Source organism: Sinocyclocheilus grahami, unplaced genomic scaffold, assembly GCF_001515645.1.
Source record: "Sinocyclocheilus grahami isolate Dianchi unplaced genomic scaffold, SAMN03320097.WGS_v1.1 scaffold155.1, whole genome shotgun sequence".
Taxonomy (NCBI): Eukaryota; Metazoa; Chordata; class Actinopteri; order Cypriniformes; family Cyprinidae; genus Sinocyclocheilus; species Sinocyclocheilus grahami.
In genome coordinates, this window is record NW_015505334.1 from 900,984 (window position 1) to 923,077 (window position 22,094).

The following is a 22,094-nucleotide window of genomic DNA, read 5'->3' on the forward strand; positions in this document are numbered from 1 at the left end:
GGCTGATTATTGTTATAGATTGAAACAAATGTGCTTCAGCCAGTATAAAGAGTATGAAAAGTGCTTTGAGTTGCTGCAGAAAAAAAAAGCAACAACAAAAACATGCTGCTGGAGACGGGCTTTTTGAAAATGCAAACTGATTCTCTGCCAGCAGTTGGCGCTTTGAGAGCGGTAGAACTAGCGGTTTCTCCAGTAATGGCTGTAATCACAGCAGCTCCGCTCATGAACGCTTCTTTATCAGATAAAATTAAAATGCCATCGAAACTTTTCTGAAGACAGTCGGTTCCCTTCAGAGATACATTCATATAAAACACCCGCGCCACGTTTTGATTTTGAAACGTGCAGTGCTCATGTTTATTCAGCGAAGTCAAACGCCACAAATAAATCAATGTATGGGAAACACTGGTAATGTATATTATCGAAATATCGGAAATGTGTTTAAAAATCATATCACCGTTATTGAAAAGAATTATATCGCGATACATATTGATATTGAATTATTTTCCAGCCCTAATTCTGAATGAAGAAAATGTGCTGGAGGAAGGCATTACAAAAGCAGAACCATTAATAAATGACCTAAATAAGCCCCAGACACCCGGCAGTGAAGTAAACTCCTAAACTAAGGAAGGGGAAAAAACCATGATGCTTCATTCAGCCACTCACTTCCTTGTCTGAGCTGAAACATGTCACGAGAGGAAACCAACAGCTTGAGCAGGAAGTTAGCAAAGACACCAAACTAACCAGTATTATTTTTTTTCTGTGATGCACATAAAGCCTTCGGAAACATTCGCATCATAGAATCCGAATCAAAGGATGTTATCCTCACTCAACCACTTCCAGAAACTTGCCTGGCATCTGGCCTTGATTTGTACGTCAGCTTGTTTTCAAGCTCTTTGCAATTTTCTTGAAATGGTTTGTGTGTTTTCTTTTAAACAGAGGGTCATCCTGAACAACCAGAAAAAATAGTCAACTCTATCCCAAGTGTGGCTACGACTGCTATTGGAGTGTCTATCTTCCTTCTCACCACAACGGCCTGTTTGGTCATCAAATCCCGTCTATTCTCCTGTCGAACGCAACGGTATGTCATTTCACTTGTTTTATCGTCCAAAAAAATGCAATGAAATGCACATGATACACAACCTTTCAAAAGTCTGGGGTCAGTATGATTTTAGTTTTTTAAGAAATCAATACTTTTATTCCTGCAAGGATGCATTTAATTGATCAAACGTGACAGTAAAGACAAGGTATAAACTCATAATTGGGAGATATAAACTCGTGATTGCAAGAAAATTATTAATTGGTAATTACCAATTACCTTTTTTTTAAATTCCATGGCATAAGCAAGCTTGATTTTTCCCCTTGCATTTACAAATGTACAAATCTCACAATTAAGAATTTTCTGAGAATTGTGAGTTTATATCTGGCAATTCTGCCTTTTTCTCTCTCCGAATTAATGAGATATAAACTCAGAATTGCAAGAAAAAATTCAGAATTGTTAAAAAAGTAACAATTGTGAGATAAAAATGTGCAATTGAAAGAATTTTTAAAGGCTTAAAGGAGTAATGCCTGCTAAACATTCAGCTAATAAATTACATTCGGAAATATATTTAAATAGAAAAATGTATTTTTAAATTGCAATAATATTTCACAATATTGCCGTTTTCACTGTTTTTTGATTAAAGAAATGCAGCCTTGATGAGCACAAGTGAATTCTTTCAAAAACATACTTCTTCCAAAACCAGCCCCAAACGTTTGAACCATGCATATCAACATCACATTAACTGTTGTGTCTTTTTCATCAGGCGTTCCTCGGATCAGTTGGACCTTGTTGTCGATGGCTTACCTGTATCTCTTCCCACGTACGAGGAGGCAATCTACAGCAGTTGGGGCCAGCGACTCCCGTCGTTCCGTGGACCCACTCAGCTCCTGCTGACCCAGGACGCATCAGAACACAGTCCGCTGACTTCGCTCATTCGCCCCGATTCCAATCGTTGCACTGACACAGCCAATCATAGCACAGATACTCCACCGCCTCCTTACGAAGAGGTCCAATCACGATCCAGAGACACTGAGAACGACAGGGACGAACGGGCTTTGCAAAGCGCACTTTCTGTTGATAAAAACAACTAATTACTGGACTTTAATGAACTCACCCTTAGCCTTTTGATTGTTCGTTTCCTTGCACAGGAGTCCTTGTGACTTTTCCTTCTGCCTTTTCTTGTGGATTCATCCTTTTTTGGCTTCAAATACCAGTGAAAAACTGGTGTAGATGTTTCGCAATGACCTTATTGGTCAGATATGTTTGGTTTTCCTAGGTAACGTGCTGCAATATTGATTATGTTAATGTTTTCACTGACCAGCTGGAGATGTTGCTACCCTCCGTGAGGGGAAACAAGGTCTTTTAAGGGGACTTTTACAATTGATGAATGACTTTTATTTAATAATGTAGGTATAGCAGCCATTTCCATAAGAATGCTTTGCTGTGTAGTTACATTTTCAGGGTTATGATTTAAGATTAGCATGGAAATAATATGATTTCACCTCATTCAGTGTTTCTCAGAGCATTTAGATTGACTGAATGTAAGAAGCAGATTGAGATTGTGCCTGTTGACTGATGGATGTAGTATATTTTATTTCATTTTAATTCCTTCCAACTGAACAGATCTATTGTTAAATATTGCATTAACATATAGAACAGGGGAACAGACTTGAAGTATGCTTGCTGAATGGACATTGAATGTTTGAACAAATATATTGTATTTGTTTTTTGTTTGGCATTTTATGATATGTAACATTTACATCATTACATCTTGTACATAATTCTGCACAATTAGTGTTTGTAAAAGTAATAATTAATACACTTTTAAAACTTTGAACTGATGTTTGCTATTAAAAATTATTTTAAATCTTTTTAGGGTTTGTGAGTGGTGTTTCGCACATATATTAAGATATATTCTGAGGTTAATACTCGCTAAAACTAACATTTTCAGTGGTTTACGTGTAAAGTTGGGGTCAACAACAGTGGAATAATGAGCTCTAATACAGTGTCAAGCTTGTTACAGGGTTTCTGCAGACTTGAACAAGTTCAATTTAAGACCTTTTTATTACCACCGTATATGAAATTTAAGACCTAAACCTGTAATGGAAATACACATTTTATATTTGTCTCGAGACAAACAGAGTGAGCCTCAGCAGCGCAAGCTTGTATTCTGTGTTCTGCAGTTCTCTCTGATGACGCAGTAATTTACCGCGGGTCTGTCCAGTGATTGTAAAGTCATTAGGTCCGTCAGACTGAAGATATTTAAGCGGTAATGAGACCAAAAATATTTAAGACCCATTGAATCAGAATTTAAGACATTTTAAGGCCTTATATTAGGAAAACGTTATTTAAGACTTTTTAAGGACCCGCGGATACCCTGTGTTAACAGTTGTTTTCTATCTAGTTTGAGCAGACAGATCAATGGTGGATTAAAAGTCATGACCCATAAGAGGATATGGTGAGGAATTTGTTATATAGAAACAAAGTAACAGCAAGATGCCTACACACTTATATTTGACCTACATAAAGCCTCTGTGAATTAACTTGATATCATGTAATGCTAAACTGGTTTCCTGATTCTACACTAAAAGATGGCAAATCTTCAGATGAGTTAAATATAGCAAACATATCTTTGCTATATGTTAGCTAGCTGGTTCAATTATTACAATATGGAGCAACCTGAGGTAAAACTTATTCTTACCCACTTGGCGACTTTTGTACTCTAAGAAAAATGTTTGACCTTGTAGAGACTGGCAGCAGGCCGGTCCCCATTTTGAGGTCAAAAGCAATACTGCACACAAGTGCTAGGAAAACAACGAGTGTTTTTGTGTTTATTAATAATCTTCATTAGAGATTGTTGGAATATAATAGGCTCTTTACGACATAAGCAAAATAACACCGCAATCTTTTACGTATTAACCACATGGTTTATACCAGTTTTGCCGTTGAAAAGTTCTGCATGGAAAGCATTGGATGATTATTGATGTCTATTAATATAGATTATAATTTAGAATTAGACGGTTGTCCGTGGTGATTGATACAAAACATTGCACTATGATTTTTAATTTATGTACAAATATGATAGACAGGCATATGTCGATTGCACAGCAACTCGCTAGTGCGTTTTTAAAACGCTGTGTGTCAGCTTTCGTTTAAAAAAAGTTTTAAAGAGACCTTTAAAGTAAACTTAACCAAGAGAGAGAGAGAGATCCTACATTCCCCCAGGTGCTGAGTTTTAGGTTTTTGAACGCATGAACGTGTGAACGGTCCCTTACAAACAATAATGTCCATATATTTAGACAGATATCATTCAATTAATATTGTGTATCAAAACGTGAAAAAAACAAAAACAAGGAAAGCTTTTAATCGAGATGATTATTTAATGAGGAAATGTGCTTACAGTATGGATGTTTTTAAATCTGTATGTTTAAGAAAAAGCACACAACACTTGTGTATTGCATTTAACATTTGTATTTCTTTACCAGTCAATACAAGGTATAAGTACATTGGAAATAAATGATGCAAAAATACACAAGGTAATATACACAATAAGTCTAAGATATCTGAAGAGCTTTTATCCATATGAGAAAGGCATGTGTCTTATCGGACACTATTTGAATAAGGCCCCTTGAGTCATGTCTGTACTAGCTACAGAAATCAAGGGAATATATCTGATTCACAGTCAACTGAAAAAAAAGCACCACACCTAATCCTGTATGCCACAATTAAAAAAAAGCTGCCTCTGCTGCATAAAAGATGGTCTAGAAACATCAACAAATGACAAAACTAAAAGGCGATCGCTTGCTGCAACCGCTTTCATCCAACTGATTAGCACATCTGTCGTGTTAGCATCTCAATCTTAGGATTCAAAAAGACATCAGACAAGGTTTTCGGTCAGTACGACTGCAGCGTCAACACCATAGCCTCTTTGAAAACCATTACAGATCATTCAACATATTGGAAGTGACACAGGGCAGAAAACAGTAATATTTGTAATTCAACACCAAAGACACAAGTATAGATCGACTTACAAGCTGTAATTGCAAAAGTATATAAAATGCTTTATAAAAAGATGATCACCAATAGATTATTTGTTGCGTTTGTCAGCTATGGCCTCAGTGAATAATCTATGAACTCAAAAGCATGATCACATCCACTCAAAGTCAGCCCTTAAACTGCTCTAACCCATGATTCTAGACAGAACCGCTGTAAGAAATCCTCTCGTCAAGCTTCTTTCAGATAAACTTACAGTTGATATTATAGGTTTAGATTAAGGCTACAAGTGGTAGAACAACATGTTAACACTATTTCTAACATATCCTGACCAGTTTATCTTCGATTTCAAACACCCTTTGGCCACATTTGTGCTTTGGACGAACTCGGACTGAACGGCAGAAAACGAGGGGAGGTCAGAGCACCATTATTTTTTTTTTTTAGAAATGTCGCAATCTACTGAATGACAAATCTGCTGAGACCTCATTACCAATCACTATATTATACTAATTCTACTAACTAAAGTCTATTTTGACTGCTCTTGGTTATAGTATTTGGGCAAAAACTAATTAAAATAATAATAATAAAAATATTTGACATATATAATGGACAGAGTGTTTAGGCCAATTGTCCTTCCTGTGTTTTGTGCGTAAAAAGGTCACTCTCTGAAATATGTTATGTTGATACATGCGGAGCGTGAAAAGGGTTTTCATAACCCTCTTTGATAACGGTCACTGTAATTGCTGATGACTCGTCCACACTGTTTTCTCTTCAAGTAAGGGAGGGCATTGTTTCAGCAACAGGCCTCATTAAGTCAGGCAGGGCGCGACAGGAAGGTGTCCCTCATGAGAGCTGTTAATGATACAATTAAGATTAATTTATAAAAGCTTACTCGTTAACTTTTATTCAACAGGACAGGACTGTTTAAAATAAGTAGTGTACCTGCTGTGTCACACAACACTTGGGCTCCACCCAGCAATGGGTCCCTGTCGGTCAAGAGCTGACTTCGCTTTTGAGGTGGCGGTTCAAATTCTTCCGAACCATCGTCGGATAAAGTATTCTGAAAAAACAAAAAATAAATCACATATTATCTATACCAAGTGTTTTTGTGTGAATAAAGTTAAAAAAGTGGAGGTCCAAAAATAACTGATAATTTGTCTTTACCAGTAATGTGTGGCTGAGCAGAAGCTGTTCCTCTATGGAGCCGCTCTTCGGTTTCTTCTCCCATTTGGCAGCCAGAATGGGAATGTCATCTTCCTCCTCATCTTCCAAACCTCTAATGTGGAGAAAGACATTAAATAGGTGTATTATACACTACTGTTCAAAAGTCTGGGGTCAGCAAGATTTATTATTTTTTTTGACAGGAACACTTTTATTCAGCAAGGATACATTACATTGATCAAAAATGACAGTAAGCACATTTATAATATAAGATTTCTATTTCAAATAAATGGTGTTCATTTGAACTGGCTATTTATTAAAAAAAGCATGAAAAAAAATGTATCATGGTTTTCACAAAAATAATAAGCAGCACAACTGTTTTCAACATTGATGATAATAATAAAAAGTTACTTAAGCTGCAAATCAGCATATTAGAAAGACTTCTGAAGGATCATGTGACACTGACGACTGGAGTAATGACTTAAAAATGTAGCTTTGTCAGCACAGGAATAAATTACATTTCAAAATATATTCAAATAGAAAACAGGTATTTTAGAGTGTAATAATATTTCACAATATTACTTAGGGTTGCACAATTAATCGAATTTCTAATCGTGATTACAATTACGGATGCCACAATTACATAATCGTTCAAAGTCCACTTATGTTATTATGCGTGCTTAAGATGTTTTTTTTTCTTTCTTCAGGTTATATTAAGGGTTTTTCCATTGTTTTAATTTTAGTAAAACATTATAATACCATGCATTTTTTATTTTATTTTTTTATTTAAAGAAGAAACCAATCTAATGTAGAGTTGACATTTGAGGCTTAATACTATAGAAAAGCAATACAAGTTTTTCAGTTAATTAATAAATCGCAAAAACAATTTTAAGGGAACAATCGACAATTATGATTTTTGTCATAATCGTGCAGCCCTAATATAACTGTATTTTTCATTAATTAAATTCAGCCTCAGTGAGCATAAGAGACTTCCTTTACAACATTAAAAAGATCTTACCAGTCCCAAACTTCTGAACGATAGTGCACGTTACCATATTTGAAACAATCATGTCATCTTGAAGAAACAAAATATGCTGAAATCATCATTATGATGCTTACCGTTTTCTTGAAGTGTTGGTCAGCATATCTGAAGGTGCAGCCGTTTCACTCTGGGGCAGGAAGGTCAACTGGAAGTCATCATCCATGGAGATATATGGAGCCAACATGTCCAAATCAAGCTCATCCATAGCCTGTCAAAGAATGAAAGTGTTAAACACCCATAACTTATCTTCTGAGATGTTTTAGACATGTTTGAAAGAGATCTAAAAACCACTTTGAGAACTACCTCTGACTGTCCTTTCAGAGTTATGCTCTCCTCCGGTTTGAGGGCGAAGAACTTCTCCACCCCTTCCGTCTCCATGGGCAGCTCTTCAGTGGGGCTCTGAAACAGACCCTTAAACGTCAGATAAACTATTCAAACCATCAAAAATACAGAGTCAAACGAACAAAAACTCTCATACACACCGCAGGGGGTGGAGATTTGGTGGGCCTGTCGAATATTGGAGAGAGGAGCTTGCGGAGTTCAGGCGTACAGAGGTCCTGAGGGCTTTCTGGGAGAATGTTGGGACTCGGTGGACAGCAGAAGGACAACTCCACACACTCTGTGAATAATATAAAGCACTATTAGGATGACATTACATTTGTGTAATAATACACAACCAAATCGATTTTAGAGGACCCAACAGCAAACATTCCCATTCTGTAGAAAAGCATGTTTTTGTGAGCACCTGTTAGGGAAATGATAGCGTCTCCAGAGTGAGGTGCCAGCTGCAGTAACTCTTCTGGGTTCTCCTTCATCTGGAGGAAGAGCTTCGCAGTGTTGCTCTCCTCCTCCATGTCGGAGTCCTTCTCCTCCTCCAGCACGCTCAGCTTCTCAGCTCTGGGCTTTGGTTTCTCACAGGTCTGTTCTAGTGAGAACACAACATCTGCCTCTTCCACACCACTGCCAGAGAGAGAGAGAAAAACATCATTCACACCAGGGTTATTTTTGGTAATAGAAATTGAAACCATTTGTTGTGTAGGATATGAAAATTAGAAATGTTCCCTTGGTGACTAATTGAAATAAAATTAATTCTAAACTAGAAAAATAAAAACTATACAGACATAAAAAAGCTTAAAAAAAAAGACAACAAAATTAATAAAACGTAAAATAAACAAAATGCCATTCAAAATATTAAATGTTAACTATAATAGTATATTAAATTATACTAAAATACTAGAAACAGATATTACACCAAGTCTGATTGAGGTACCTGAGGATAAAGTTGAGGCAGACCACAGCCTCGGGTTGAGAGGTCCTGCTGTTGTAGAGGACAGTGGCTTGAGTCTCAGTCCAGACAAATCCTCCATTCTTAGCCAGAAAGCGGTAATGGCTGGTGCACACCTGGCCCTTGGAGAACACTGCAAGTAAGGAAAAGATAAGGAAGAGTTTAGCAGTTGGTCTTTTCATCATTCTATAAAGAAAACATCAGAACACAACATCATCGTTGACACCGTCACAGAATTTTCAACAAATGAAGTTGATCACTGCGTGGGGTTACGGTTAATACTAACTGTATTGTGAAAAAACTATGTTTGATTATGTCACGGAAATGAATGAAGACAAACTTAAACTTACAGACGTGTAAACTCCTGGTCACATGATCAAAATCAAGGGCGTGATAAAATTCATAGGCAGACCGGCCAATCAGATCTTCGGGTTGGTATCCAACAAGCTCAGTGACTCTGTAAACGCAAATAGTCAATCGATATATCAAGTCTCATCATTTTATAACATTTAAATACAATTTATTATAGTGATGCACCAAAACCAAAACAAAAGTTTTAATTTAGCCAGAAACGGAAACCAAAAATAAAGTGTGGTTAAATTTGGGTAACTAAATTGTTCTGCTGTTCAGGGTGTTGTGTCATCCCAAGTTAAACCAGTCTCATTTGAATATTTTAGTTGAACCAAGTTTATATATTGCTACTCTTGCATCACTTTATCACAAAATTTGGGGGCATTATTGATTCATTCCACAATTGTTATTGCAGAAGAGTATCCTTAAACGGCGATGTCACATGAACAACTAATCTGCAATTTGTCAATGCTGGCAAATGACCATGGTATAAGCGGGCTAATGCATGGCTAGCTGTGCATTAAACAATTTTAATGCGCTTCGTGTCGGATGGTTCATGACTTCCACGCCGTGCATTAAAATAGTTTAATGCACAGCTAGATGTGCATTAACCCTTCCTTAAACTGCAGTAAGTTCAGCAGCAGTTCAGTAAGTGAGTCAGAATTTGATTCAACAATTGTCCTGACTGATTCAGTGAGGATTCATCACAGATTCAAATAGGTAATTAGCACTTTTCTTGTGCGAGTCTTTCAGGAGCCGGTTCTTTTAATGAATCATTCAAAGAGTCACTTGTTTGCGACTTGGACTACACTGGTCTTGAAGCTTGTGAGGACAATTCAGGAACAACAACAAAAACAACAGTCTTGCCATTATTTTGGACTGCAAACTCACATTCATAGCTCAAGAAAGCACAATTTCTTTTGCCATGGGGCTGACGGTTCAACAGCAGTGAAGGAAACACTATATTTAGTTCATATGAATTTGCATCAATTTAAAAAGCAGTTTATGGAAATCTCCAGCGTAAAATGTGATTGTTGTATCTAATCCCAACACTGAGATACTATAAATATACTGTGCCCTAAGTGCAAGCTGAGAAAAAAAACACTGGAAACCTGAGTCACATGCTTTCTCACACCATGAATTAAATCTGTCTTCAGCGGTCACCACGTACGCATTTTAAAAACATCCAGTGAGAATAAAACGTCCGCAGCTACAAGGCTCATTTAGGTTTGCAGATAGAGAGAGAAATGTTAGATTCATTTTTACATGTGTGGGTAGACTTAACCATGAGAAGGAAGGCAAATTAGATTTTGAACACTGTATATCACCGCTTCACAGAGGTGAACTGAGTACACTCCTACAAAGAGAAACTCAGCTGACCCGCTGTTATCAGACACTGCGCTGTCATGAGATTTATTTGAACTTTTACGACCTCTGAGTGTGTGCTGTGTACTTCCGAGAGAGTATGCAGGAGCATGTATTATTGCATTTAAATACATCTTACCGTCCGTCACATTGTGTGAAAGTCAGGTCCATGTTATGGCGTGTGAGGAAGGTGCTGCTGTCTAGTGGGAATTCAACGCTGGAGGGGTGAGGAATGGGTTCGCACAGCAAAGTCAGGAAGCTGCCAGCAGGGGGCGAGTTCTCATCATCGCCGCTGAACGTCTGCATGTGTCCTGTACAATGAAGGACCTGGGAGAAGAAATGGAAAAACAACTGTTTGTACATGTCTCAATAAAATACAGATGACCAAGATGAAAACACAACACTGTGTAACATGACGTGCGAATCAAGCAGTCAGGCTGGACCAGTGCCTCCTGTCTTGGCACTGAATGTAGTTGGATCTCTGCCTTCAGTGCATTTGTGTCCTGTTTTATGCACTCATGGGACTTGACCCCATAGCTCAACAAAGAGCTGGACTGATGTGAAGTGGTAATGCTGATACAGTCCTGGATACCCCTCAGAGCAATCTACACCCGATAAAGATGAGCTAACAGGTGCTGCGTGTGAAAATAGCTAAAGGAAGTTCAACACCTGTATTGATTAAACCTTGTCGCCATTAAATGTTTCTAAAAACAAAACTAAAAAGCAGTGCACGTTGACATGCTGTACAATGACACTTCTGTGAGTTTGAATGCGGCTTGGATTGTTTATGCACACTTTCTTCCTATAATTTCCTGTCTAAAACACATTCAATAGTCCAAACATAAAATAATAAGCTATTTTTACATAATATTCACAGCTTGTGTACCTTCCAGGTTGCAGACTTGATATTAACTGTTCTTCCTGTGTGGGTGAGTGTGCTCTTCATCCGAAGGAAAAAATTATGTTTGGTCAACTTCTCTGTCTTTTTCTTTGAAACACCTGAGGATGAAAAAAACACATTCTCCTTGTCAGTCCACACAGAACATTAGACTTCAAAAAACTCAATACACAGTAGGTCACTGCATAGCAGCTAAAATTCAGTCAAAATAAATATTTTATTACCAGGTCTTGTGGCGACGATGTCTCGCAATTCTTCTTGGTCACAGGGATGAACAAACTCGTACACACTCTGTCCAAGCAGCTCCAGCTGTACAACACCACATCAGAAAAAAAAATCAGCAATTTAAGATAAACTTCAAAACAATATAATGACACTAAAGACAGGATTAAAGAAAAAAGTCATTTATTTATTTAGCACATGAATTTATACAAAGTATGTCATACATGTAAACAACTTTTATATAAATCCTCAGTATCATATCTGTTGGATTTCAGTACTTATTTTATTATTGCATTACTAAATACTAACCTAAATAAAACATTGCAACTCCCTCCTTTCAGATTATAGCACAACAACACATTAGACTGAATGTGTTCCCTCAGGAACAGAAAGGGTTTTAGTCACACACGTAATATAAACACTGTGCCTCATACCACAGAGGAGGAATCCAAAGTGACACTATTCCTGTGCTGCCAGACTGCAGCCAACTTGTCTGAAATTCTCAACTTCGTGAAATTCACACTGTGCTGGTTTCAAGTAGCTCTTCAATATGGGGCAGGACTTACCTGTGTCATGCCGATGTATTTGGTGACACTCTCTGAGAGGAAGACCATGTCCCCTTCCTCAGTCATCACCAGAATAAAGCCAGCCAGTGCCTGCTGATAAAAGGCATCAGAGGGATTCTCAGTTTCTTCAGTCTGTGTTTTGGTTGGCCCCGCTAGATGTGACAAAAATTAAATATTAACATTAGTAAATATTAGCCAAAGTAGTATTTGAACATACTCATATATAAGATGTACACATTATCATTCAAAAGTTTGGGGTCAGTAAGATTTTTTTCCCCTAAAGCAATTAAAACTTTCATTCGGCAAGCATGCATTAAATTGATCAAAAGTGACAGTAAAGACACTTTTAATTTATAAATTATAAAAGAGCATTAGAGATTTTTTTAAATAAAGAAATAAATAAATATATATATATATATATATATTACAGATCCCAAACTTTTGAATGGTAGTGTGTGTTTGTGCATAAATATCTTTTAAATGTCAGTGGTTTCATGCATCTGGCAGCCAGTAATTGCCTGCACAAACATACTGTGGTCAGCACAAACCAGGTTTATTCTAGTTGAACGTTAACCCAAGTTTAATGCAGTCTGGCCTGTATTTTCTTTTCTCTGGTGCAATATTGCAAGAGATGGATTTGCTCCAAAATACTGCAAACATCCCTCAACCTAACTATGCATGATCTTATTTAGCTGCACTTATTAATGGCATATAACATTGTGTTTTCTGCCTGCCGTCCACAACCCTATTAACACAGACCTGTGACCCATTTCAGGTCTCAACCAACTGCTAGACCTCATACACCTCGATTTCAGCAGAACCCACCTGATTGGATCAATCGGTTCATGCGCAGATAGCTGAGTGTCACCCTCATGATGGCAGCTTTGTCCAGGTGGGAGGCGATACGTCGTGGAAGGGGTAGTGAGTGGGCCAGTTCGTAAAACACCTCAGTCTCCTGACTCCTCCTACAGCGCGCTGCGTCACGTGAACGCACCTTCCGCTGCTCCAAACTGGGCCTAAATAAGGCAAAACAAGAAAAACAAACTTATTTAAAATGACCAAACTCAGATTATCTAACCCTTAAACAGAAAGCCAAAGAAGAAAATCAAGTTTTTACAATGTCATTTCTTAGCATGAAGCTTTTTAAATTTGTAGTTTCAACCGTTTTTCTTTCCACAACTGTTCTTCATCCAAAAAGTCAACAACAACAGAAAAAACATTCTGTTCTCTCCATCTCTTACATCTTGTTCTCTGTTTCTCCTCAATAAAACTGTCCCAGCTGTAATTGGTGAGTTCTGGTGCTCTGTGTATCCTAGTCTTGCCAGAGAGTGGGCCCCAGATAAACTTTTCCTTCACTCTGTGCCTTTCACTCACGCTCCCCTCCTCCACTGGCCTTAAGTATGTAGACAAGCCTGTCCCATGGCCCTCCCCCATGCTTCCTATCTGACAGAGTCCCTCCCAGCTCTCAGTCTCTGACCTCCTTTGTGCTTTGAACAGGACTGAACTCTGCCGACTCTGACATTCCAAAATGGCCCATCAAACAGTTGCCAAACTCTCAGCATATACTTTTTTTTGGCATAGTCAAACAATTCCTTCAGATATACAGTGCTGGAATTACATTTCTGCTAGCAGAACATAATTAGCATTTACTGCGGATACATTTCTTCTTTCATGAATCTTTGATTAATAGAAAGTTCAAAAGAACTGCATTTATTTGTAATAGAAATCTTTTGTAACAATATAAATGTCTAAACTGTCACTTATGATCAATTTAATGCACCCTCGCTGAATAAAATAATTAATTACTTTCTTTCAAAACTAACCCAAAACTTTAATAAATTTACTTTGATAATAATAAACTTTAATAACTTTTTTTTGCACATAGATATACAGTGCTGGATTAACTTTTCTACTGTCAGAACATAATTAGCTCACTTAACGACATTGATTTATTGTGTTATTGTATTTCATGGTGCAGTAAACAGGACAGATATGCCGCACAGCGTGTCTGCACAAGTTGGGCTCCAGCCACACATTTCACTTGGCACGTAGTCTGTGGTCAGTCAAATCAGGCTCTGTACACTTTGTTAAAGAGAAACATTCCCGTCCCAAATCATGCTTGAATGACACGTAGTGTACTAAAAAATAAATAAAATCACACAGGAATAAGTCTGTATAAAGACTTGCAAAGCCAGAATAAACATAAACAGTCATGTATCGCTGGCCTGGATCAAAACCTGTATTTGTAAGCACATGACTAATTTAACAACGGGGCATAAAACCAACTGTATGAAGATAACGATGCTGGTTTGTGAAAATGGAGCATTGAAGAACAGATTCAGTGATTTGATCAGTCATAATAACGCCATTTCACAGAAATAATACGCTAACTTCAAACATAAAACTAATTAGTAAACATCCAAATGAAGGGTAAAGTCCTAAAACAGAACAATCAATGGAAATCTGCCAAAGCTAACATGGTTTTATACATCTATAACAAACTTTACAAGCTGTCAATATTTTGTAGGTCTTTATTTTACACAGAAAACAGGATTCAGATGTTGATCCTTGTACAATCAGTCAATGCATGTTTTAGGTCAGAACAAAAAATTAAATGTCTGAGACAAGCTGAAGCAAGACCCAGCATCCAATTTCAAGATGCAGGCGACCACATCAGATTACACAATAATCTCAGAAGAGATTAAAGAGTCTCAGCCGGTGGTCACTCTGGGAGAAACTCGTACAGAATGACCATTACTGAAACCTACCATCTAAAAATAACACGCACAGAAAGAGCACATATGACAAATACATATGAGATGAGCCTATTCTTGACAATAGAATGACAGGTTTTTCGACTATCTGAATGTTGAGTGCAAATACATTTAATCTTCAGCAAATCTCATAATGAATATTTATTTTTCATATATTTGTACATTATAATGTTGTGATCCCTACATATACTAGCAGCATTTAAAATGACAGATTTTTATTTTTATTAGGGTTTTATTTGGACAAACAATACTGAATGTAATAAATATATATATATACAGTGGGTATGGAAAGTATTCAGACCCCTTTAAATTTTTCACTCTTTGTTATATTGCAGCCATTTGCTAAAATCATTTAAGTTATTTTTTTTTCCTCATTAATGTATACACAGCACCCCATATTGACAGAAAAACACAGAATTGTTGAAAAAACCTAGTTAAACATCCATTTCAAATTTTGGGGTCAGTAAGATTACTCCAATCTTCAGTCTCTCCAATGATCCTTCAGAAATCATTTTAATATGCTGATTTGGTGCTCAATAAATGTATTACCAATATTGAATGTTTTGCTGCTTAATATCTTTGAGGAAGTCATGATACATTTTCATCAAGATTCTTTGATGATCAGAAAGTTCAAAACAATATTTATTTGAAATAGAAATCTTTTGTAACATTGCACATGTTTTTACTGTCATTTTTGACCAATTTAGTGCATACGTGCCGAATAGGAAAGTATTTGTTTTTTGCAAAACTGACCCCAGAGTTTTGAATGATAGTGTAACGAAGTAAACATGACATCTTAATTACTTAAAAAGCAGTGCACGCAGTCTCATGCCAAAGATGCTGTAAATCAATGCAGGAACACTGTGTCCTTCAGCTACGTCACAACAGTCACACCCAACCCTTGTGCTGTTTGTATGGTTAGGGATTTACTGTGAGTGTTATGTATTCTGGTAAAATGTCAACACCCCATATCAGTGTAGGTGGAACTGGAAGTGCAATACAACCCATCCCAGACTGTTCAAATGAACTCCTCTGAACCTCATGGGATAAAGACGAGATGGGCATGACAGGCATTGACTGTTCATGTCAAATGTTATACCAATTGATATGAAGCCGATGGTACATCATCTTATGAAGCTGTATGACTTGTCATAGAGATTGATGCATGGTGTAAATGGCACCTTATGACTTCACTGACTACTTTACAACACTCAACCTTTCCTTTAAAAGTAAAAAAATACTCCTTGCAAAGCAACAATATCAATGTGTCCATATGTGAAACAGCCTTTGCTTTCTCATATAGGTTGTTTCAGGAACACAATGTTCTCTTTGCAAACTTGTGGTGGATATGCAGTAAATTTGCATCACATTTACTTTCTCGTCAATCGTCAACCCTGTGGTTTTAGTCAAGAGTGTCAGAGGAATGCTATGAGATGTTTGTTTTCTATAGGACTGATTCTTTGACTCTTGCATGCTTTTGAAGCACTGGGACTCCTTCCAACTGCTCTGCTGCTGAGGCACATGCAGTTCCTTTGACTGACTAAGTGAGCAAGCGAGAGAGCGAGGGTGTGCGAGAGGTTCGGCTAAGTTAATTTGCACGGTGGTGGGAGGGGGAGACAATGGGAGCTCTGCCAAGAGTAAGGTTGAACACAGGCAGTGGTCGCTAGACAGCAGAGTACAAAATGTTCTCTGGCCTGTTTACTTCATTCTGAAAGTGTGTACTTCATTTCCTTCAGATATGTGGGTTGATACAAAATACTTTTAGGAAGCTGGCATGTCTTTTGGTGTGATGTGCATTACTCATAATTTAAAAAGCATTTTGATCATTCTTTTAGAAGTAGTTTAAATGTAGCTTTCATGAAATGAATTGGTCTCACTTTATTTGAAGTGTTTTTACTTCTAACATTTAAATGCAACCGTTGCAAACAATGCAACAAATATTGTGCACATGTAAAAACGTGATGTTTTTGTAATTAATTGCTAAACACATTAAGTACATTTTAACAAACAATTGATGTAAATACATAGTAGTTATAGAATTTTTTTACTTTCAAAAATGCATTTGCCTCTCCGTAGGCCCATTAAAATTAGTTTTTTTTTTTTTAAATACAAAATAAATGATGACCAGTTCCAGGATGTAAGACACACAATTTTCTTTAAATATTCATATCTACCAAAAATATGTTAATGAAATTGTTTAGAGAAGAAATAATGCTCTCAAAATAAAAAAGAACAAAGTTAGTTTATCATCAATATTTTATCCTGCAATGTCAAAAACTGAAGAAACTTAATGTTTTGTGCAAAAGAGGAACAACAGAATTTGTTGTTTTGGCAAAAGACAAACCTTGCATTTTAAGCCTATGAAATATGCGTTTTCAAGCATTATTTCACTAATATAATTTATAGGGTTTCACTAATATCATATATTCACCCTTTGTGGGTCCTTACTTCTCTAAAAGTACTCTTTATCATATCTTATTTATCAGCCCACTAAATATGAAAGTGTCCATCAGATTTCTTAATGAAACAATAATCATCACAAGCAAACAGCTCATTACAGAGACCATGCAAGATTATAGTCTTTTAGAACAAAGGTGCCATTACAGGAGTTTATCATTCCTCTGACTGTGTAAACAGAACCTAAGAACACTGTCTTCACTTCAAGCAGTTTTATTGACCACCATGTGGTCCTTAAGAGCACTCAGAGCTGTTTTTGTTGTCTGAAGACGTTACTGAAGCTCAGCTGGTACAAAATGATCACTCTTAATAGTTCAGTGTCTATGGTTAATTATTTTAAATGGTGTATTTGATAGCTGTGTACAATAAAACCGATAGCCTATTGTCTTCACAAAATATATATAAAAACAATCCCTCCAGCAAAAACAACCGGAAAACCCTCTCAAGAGCTATGAAAAAGAATATGAGATAGATAACGTTATGGAAAAAGAAAACACGGAACCATTACTATAGTATCAACTAAAACCAACGTCAATATAGATCACTGACGCTCATCACGCCTAACGTTACATACATCGACTGGAAGATCTGTTTTCCCCTTTTCATCGCTTATTATTCATCCCACACGTCTTATCTCATATACAAATGCTCCAGGAAAACAAATGCCTTACCTTTTCATCGCGGAGTTCACCATCTCTCAAACCGAATCACTGAAATCCGAGTTTTGAGTTTTGTATTTGTAACGCTTGAATAGACCGCAGACGCAACTGTCGTCCGAACTGCAGCTTGTTTATCTCTGTTCGAAAGCGGCTCGACTGTAATCTTTGTATAGGGCTGAGTGTCAAAATAAAAGTCACGGCAGCGGTAGTTTTAATGATAAATAAATAAATAAAACAATATCTATCTATCTATCTAATTACATAAATGAATTCGAGTAAAAAAATTATAAGATTAGATAGATAGATAGATAGATAGACAGATAGATAGATAGATAGACTGTATATATATATATATATATATCTGTGTCACACACACACAAATATATATACATATATATATATACACATATATATATATATATATATATATATATATATATATATATATATATATATATATATATATTCTATCGCTCGCTCGCTCGCTTGCACTTTCACACACACACACACACACACACACACACACATATATATCGCTCGCTCGCTTGCACTTTCTCTAAATAAATAAACACCGTATTCTTAAAACGTATAGCGCTTAAAACGTTAAAGAGATATGCGGACTGTCAGCTCAATAAGAAAAAAACTACATTTCCCTTTGTTTCCTCTCGAATAGGACCTAAACAATATCCGGGTCAGAGGAGGCGAATTTCCGCGCCTTTTCGTAGTCGGGATGGGTGAGAGGGTTAAACAACCTGCAATATTTCAACCGTATTATCATATTATGGACTAAATTAAACTTCAATACACATACTTCGAATGCAGACGATTTGGTGGCACAAGATAACGTCTAAATATGTTGCTCCCGTCTGACGTCGCCAGACTTGTGCTGGGTAAGGTCACTCTTGATCTGTCCCTCTCTAGGAGAAGCTAGCGAGCTAATACTCCGTCCCTAATTACAGTTTGTGTAATTATGTGATTTGTCTCCAGAACTGCTGGGTAGTTGTAAATATTTAGACCATTACGAAAGGCTGTGATGTGTCAAACTGCTGAGATGATCGATAAGAGAATTTTAGTCTGCTATTCTCAAATGAAGATATTTAAATGTGAAATTATGTATCATTCACTTTCAACTTTTAGGCTACCTGCAGCAAGAAGGGCTCACTGCCACAAGCCGAGCCTTCATCTATGAGAGTCCAAACCTGAAGGAATATGCCGAGCACAGCTCAGAGGACGGGGTCCTCCCTGCCTGTGTGTTGGTATGTGTCAAGTTTGATAATTGATGATTGATAACAGGGTGGTAAACATCAATAAATTATTGGTGTGTGTTTAAAAGATATGTTTACTAAATAACAATTTTGCTATTGTTGATTTTTCTTCTTTTCCAGTCTCTTTTTGGAAAAAACCTGATCACGATTTTAAATGAATATGTAGCTGTTAAAGCAAAAGGTGAGTGCCCTTAAAAGTAAATGAAATGTTTTGATATACACTGTGAATCTGTTTCCGCTTTAACATGTTTATTTCATGTCTTCTGCAGAAACAAGTCAAGAAAATCAAATCCCAGCTGTGATGACATCATTATGGAAAAAGCTTGACTTCACACTCAACCAAATCAAGTGAATGAATATTTGTTTTCATTATCACACTGAATGTTCAAATGTTTAAAGTATTTTTATTCAAAATCGTCCGGTATTGTCCACAGGTCTCTGCAGAATTCTCCTGCAGTGCAACTGAATCAGCGACGTGAGTTTTGCTCTTTGTTTGAACATTTCATTCTAGCTGTTTGTTTTCTTTTTATTTATTATACAATTATAATGCTGACTTTCTGACTTCTGATTCACAAAAGCAAAAAAGGCCTCTAACACTAGCTTGCTCTATTCATTTTCTATTTTATCTGTTTTCTTTTTATTTATTATATGATAAAAAAACCTTGCTACGTGTATGCATTAAGCTAACTGAGACTTGTTACAGCACTTGTATATCATTGCTCTTTTGTTGATTTTGATTGCTTTTATTGTCCTCATTTGTAAGTCGCTTTGGATAAAAGCGTCTGCTAAATGTCTAAACGTAAATGTTTGAGAGAAATAGTTTTCTTGATGACTTGGAAGTTGGAATTATTGAAATTGTATAAATATAATATATACTATATATTATATAGTATAAATATAATATATACATATGGCATTAAATGTAAAAATACATGCATATTTAACATACACTACTGTTCAAATGTTTGGGGTCAGTAAGATTAATGTTTATTGTCACCAAGGCTGTATTTATTTGATAAAAAAAATAAATATACAATTTAAAATGAGCATTTATCTTTTTTTTATTGTGATTGCAATGCTAGATTTATATGTGATTGAATGTTTTTGTGGAAACCATGTTTTTTTTTATTCTTTGATGAATAGGAAGTTCAGAAGTAGAGAATTTATTTGAAATGGAAAACTTTTGTATCATAACTGACTTTACTGATTATTAATTTATTTAAAAAAAAAAAAACGTACAGACCCCAAAACATTTGAACAGTAGTGTAATTTATTTATTTATTTTTTCTGTCATTAAGTTCGCACTATGAATAGCATTCAAAATATGAGACGTCAGCAGAGACCCTTGTTGGCATCACAGTCTCCCATCACTGGGCACCCGCCCGTGACTTCAGCACTCCAGTGTGTCCCCAGCACTTTATCCACCCCTCAAGGCATGCTGGGACATTCCACCCCAGTGTCTTATACTTCCCAGCATACCAGACCTTCCACTCTCTGCCTTAGTCAGCCAGGTGAGTCCTGAAAAACATGTTTAAATCGCACATTTGTATGAGATTTGTAAGTACACTCTTTACATTTTGCTATCTTACATCTTTATAGGGGAGTCACCATTGCAGATACTGGTCCCTGATAATAGACTGAATCCAGGTCCTTTGTCTCCAGCCCGCAGGAAATGGTAAGATAAAAGTGGTGATGACACCAGAAGTATGTTACAGTTTCGCTCTTTCTGCCTTGTCCAGATCGATCTGTAACAATAATTTATTTTAAATTAAAATAGTAAATTTACAGTAAATTTAAATTAAATACTGTTTTCTGCTGCAGTGACTCGCCGAGGCGGAGAGGAGGTGGTCAATTATGTGCCATCGGGACCAACAGGGCCACCGTAGTGTCCAGCACACTCGTCGTGGAATCTCAAAATGAAGAAACTGTGACGGAGAACTTATCTGTGAGTCAGACTGATTCATTAAGGGTTTTTAAAAATGTTTTCAAGGAGTTTCTATTTACTTCTGCTTAATTGAAGATCATGCTTCTTTTTTAACAGCAAATAGTTATAGAAAATGCCAGAGAAAAAATTCTCAATGATAGATTCTTGCAAGAAAAACTTGCTGAAAATATCAACAAAATCTTGGCAAGGTAAATGCTAAAAAATGGGCAAGAAACAACTTCAAATAACAAAAAAATTACATTGAGATCTTATTAAACACATGTTGTAATATCACTTTAACAGTGATAATACCGGCAGTGCTGTTGAACAAGAGCAGTCGATTGATGAAATCCTGGGCCTCCAGGTGTGTGAATGCACATCTTTTACTATTTTTTTATATCTTGACAGCCATATCAAGCCTTAACCTGCAAAAAATTGTTTTAGGGGGAAATTCATATGACAAATGATGCAATCCAAGACATATTGGCACAGACAGAGTCAGACCCAGCATTTCAGGCACTCTTTGACCTCTTCGACTATGGTAGGTTTGAGCAATTGATTAAACAGAAAATCATATTCTTTTATAAAAGCCAAACTGATTTTTTTATTATTCAGAAAGGTCTCACTGATAACCTTTCATCTCTTTTGAAGGGAAAATTAATACGGATGAATGCAGTGAACAGGCTGATGGGAGCTTCAGTACTAGTACTAGTGCACAAGAGAGTGACGAGACTGGGCATGTAGACAGCGCCTCTGAAACAGGTAAGATGGATTTTGTGTTGTAAAGCAGCACAGGTAATTTCCTGTGTATACATTTTATTATATGCACTATGGTTAAAAAGTTTTGTTTTTAAAGAACTTTCCTATGATCTCCATAGCTGCATTTATTTGATTTAAAAAAACAAACAGTAAAACAACAAAATTATGAAATACGTTTACAATTTAAAATAGCCTATTTTAGGGCTGCACAATAAATCGCATGCGATATTTAATGCGCATCTTGTCAGAAAGCCGGTTCTTTAATCAGCAGGTAATTCTCCATCACCCACAGGCTTTCACATTGAGCAGCATTAACTACACAGAGCCGTTGTTC

The 22,094-nt window shown here is 36.5% G+C and overlaps 2 protein-coding genes and 1 pseudogene across 2 annotated transcripts in view; 2 read left to right on the top strand and 1 right to left on the bottom strand.

Moving 5' to 3' along the window:
- Positions 1-2,821, top strand: part of LOC107592625 (sushi domain-containing protein 6-like) — an 8,506-nt gene extending 5,685 nt beyond the window's left edge. The window contains exons 4-6 of the mRNA XM_016282162.1: positions 937-1,078; positions 1,803-2,186; positions 2,301-2,821. Of these exons, the coding sequence (XP_016137648.1) occupies positions 937-1,078; positions 1,803-2,130 (470 nt within the window). The 3' untranslated portion in view covers positions 2,131-2,186; positions 2,301-2,821. The remainder of the gene's footprint in view (positions 1-936; positions 1,079-1,802; positions 2,187-2,300) is intronic.
- A 1,673-nt stretch (positions 2,822-4,494) lies between these two features.
- On the bottom strand, positions 4,495-13,973 carry LOC107592623 (hypoxia-inducible factor 1-alpha-like; annotated as a pseudogene).
- Positions 13,974-18,476: 4,503 nt separating this feature from the next.
- The window catches only part of LOC107592638 (protein NPAT-like), an 11,064-nt gene continuing 7,446 nt past the window's right edge, over positions 18,477-22,094 (top strand). The window contains exons 1-12 of the mRNA XM_016282178.1: positions 18,477-18,702; positions 18,950-19,068; positions 19,198-19,258; positions 19,347-19,425; positions 19,512-19,552; positions 20,376-20,588; positions 20,677-20,752; positions 20,899-21,022; positions 21,119-21,210; positions 21,305-21,365; positions 21,446-21,542; positions 21,653-21,763. Of these exons, the coding sequence (XP_016137664.1) occupies positions 18,666-18,702; positions 18,950-19,068; positions 19,198-19,258; positions 19,347-19,425; positions 19,512-19,552; positions 20,376-20,588; positions 20,677-20,752; positions 20,899-21,022; positions 21,119-21,210; positions 21,305-21,365; positions 21,446-21,542; positions 21,653-21,763 (1,111 nt within the window). The 5' untranslated portion in view covers positions 18,477-18,665. The remainder of the gene's footprint in view (positions 18,703-18,949; positions 19,069-19,197; positions 19,259-19,346; positions 19,426-19,511; positions 19,553-20,375; positions 20,589-20,676; positions 20,753-20,898; positions 21,023-21,118; positions 21,211-21,304; positions 21,366-21,445; positions 21,543-21,652; positions 21,764-22,094) is intronic.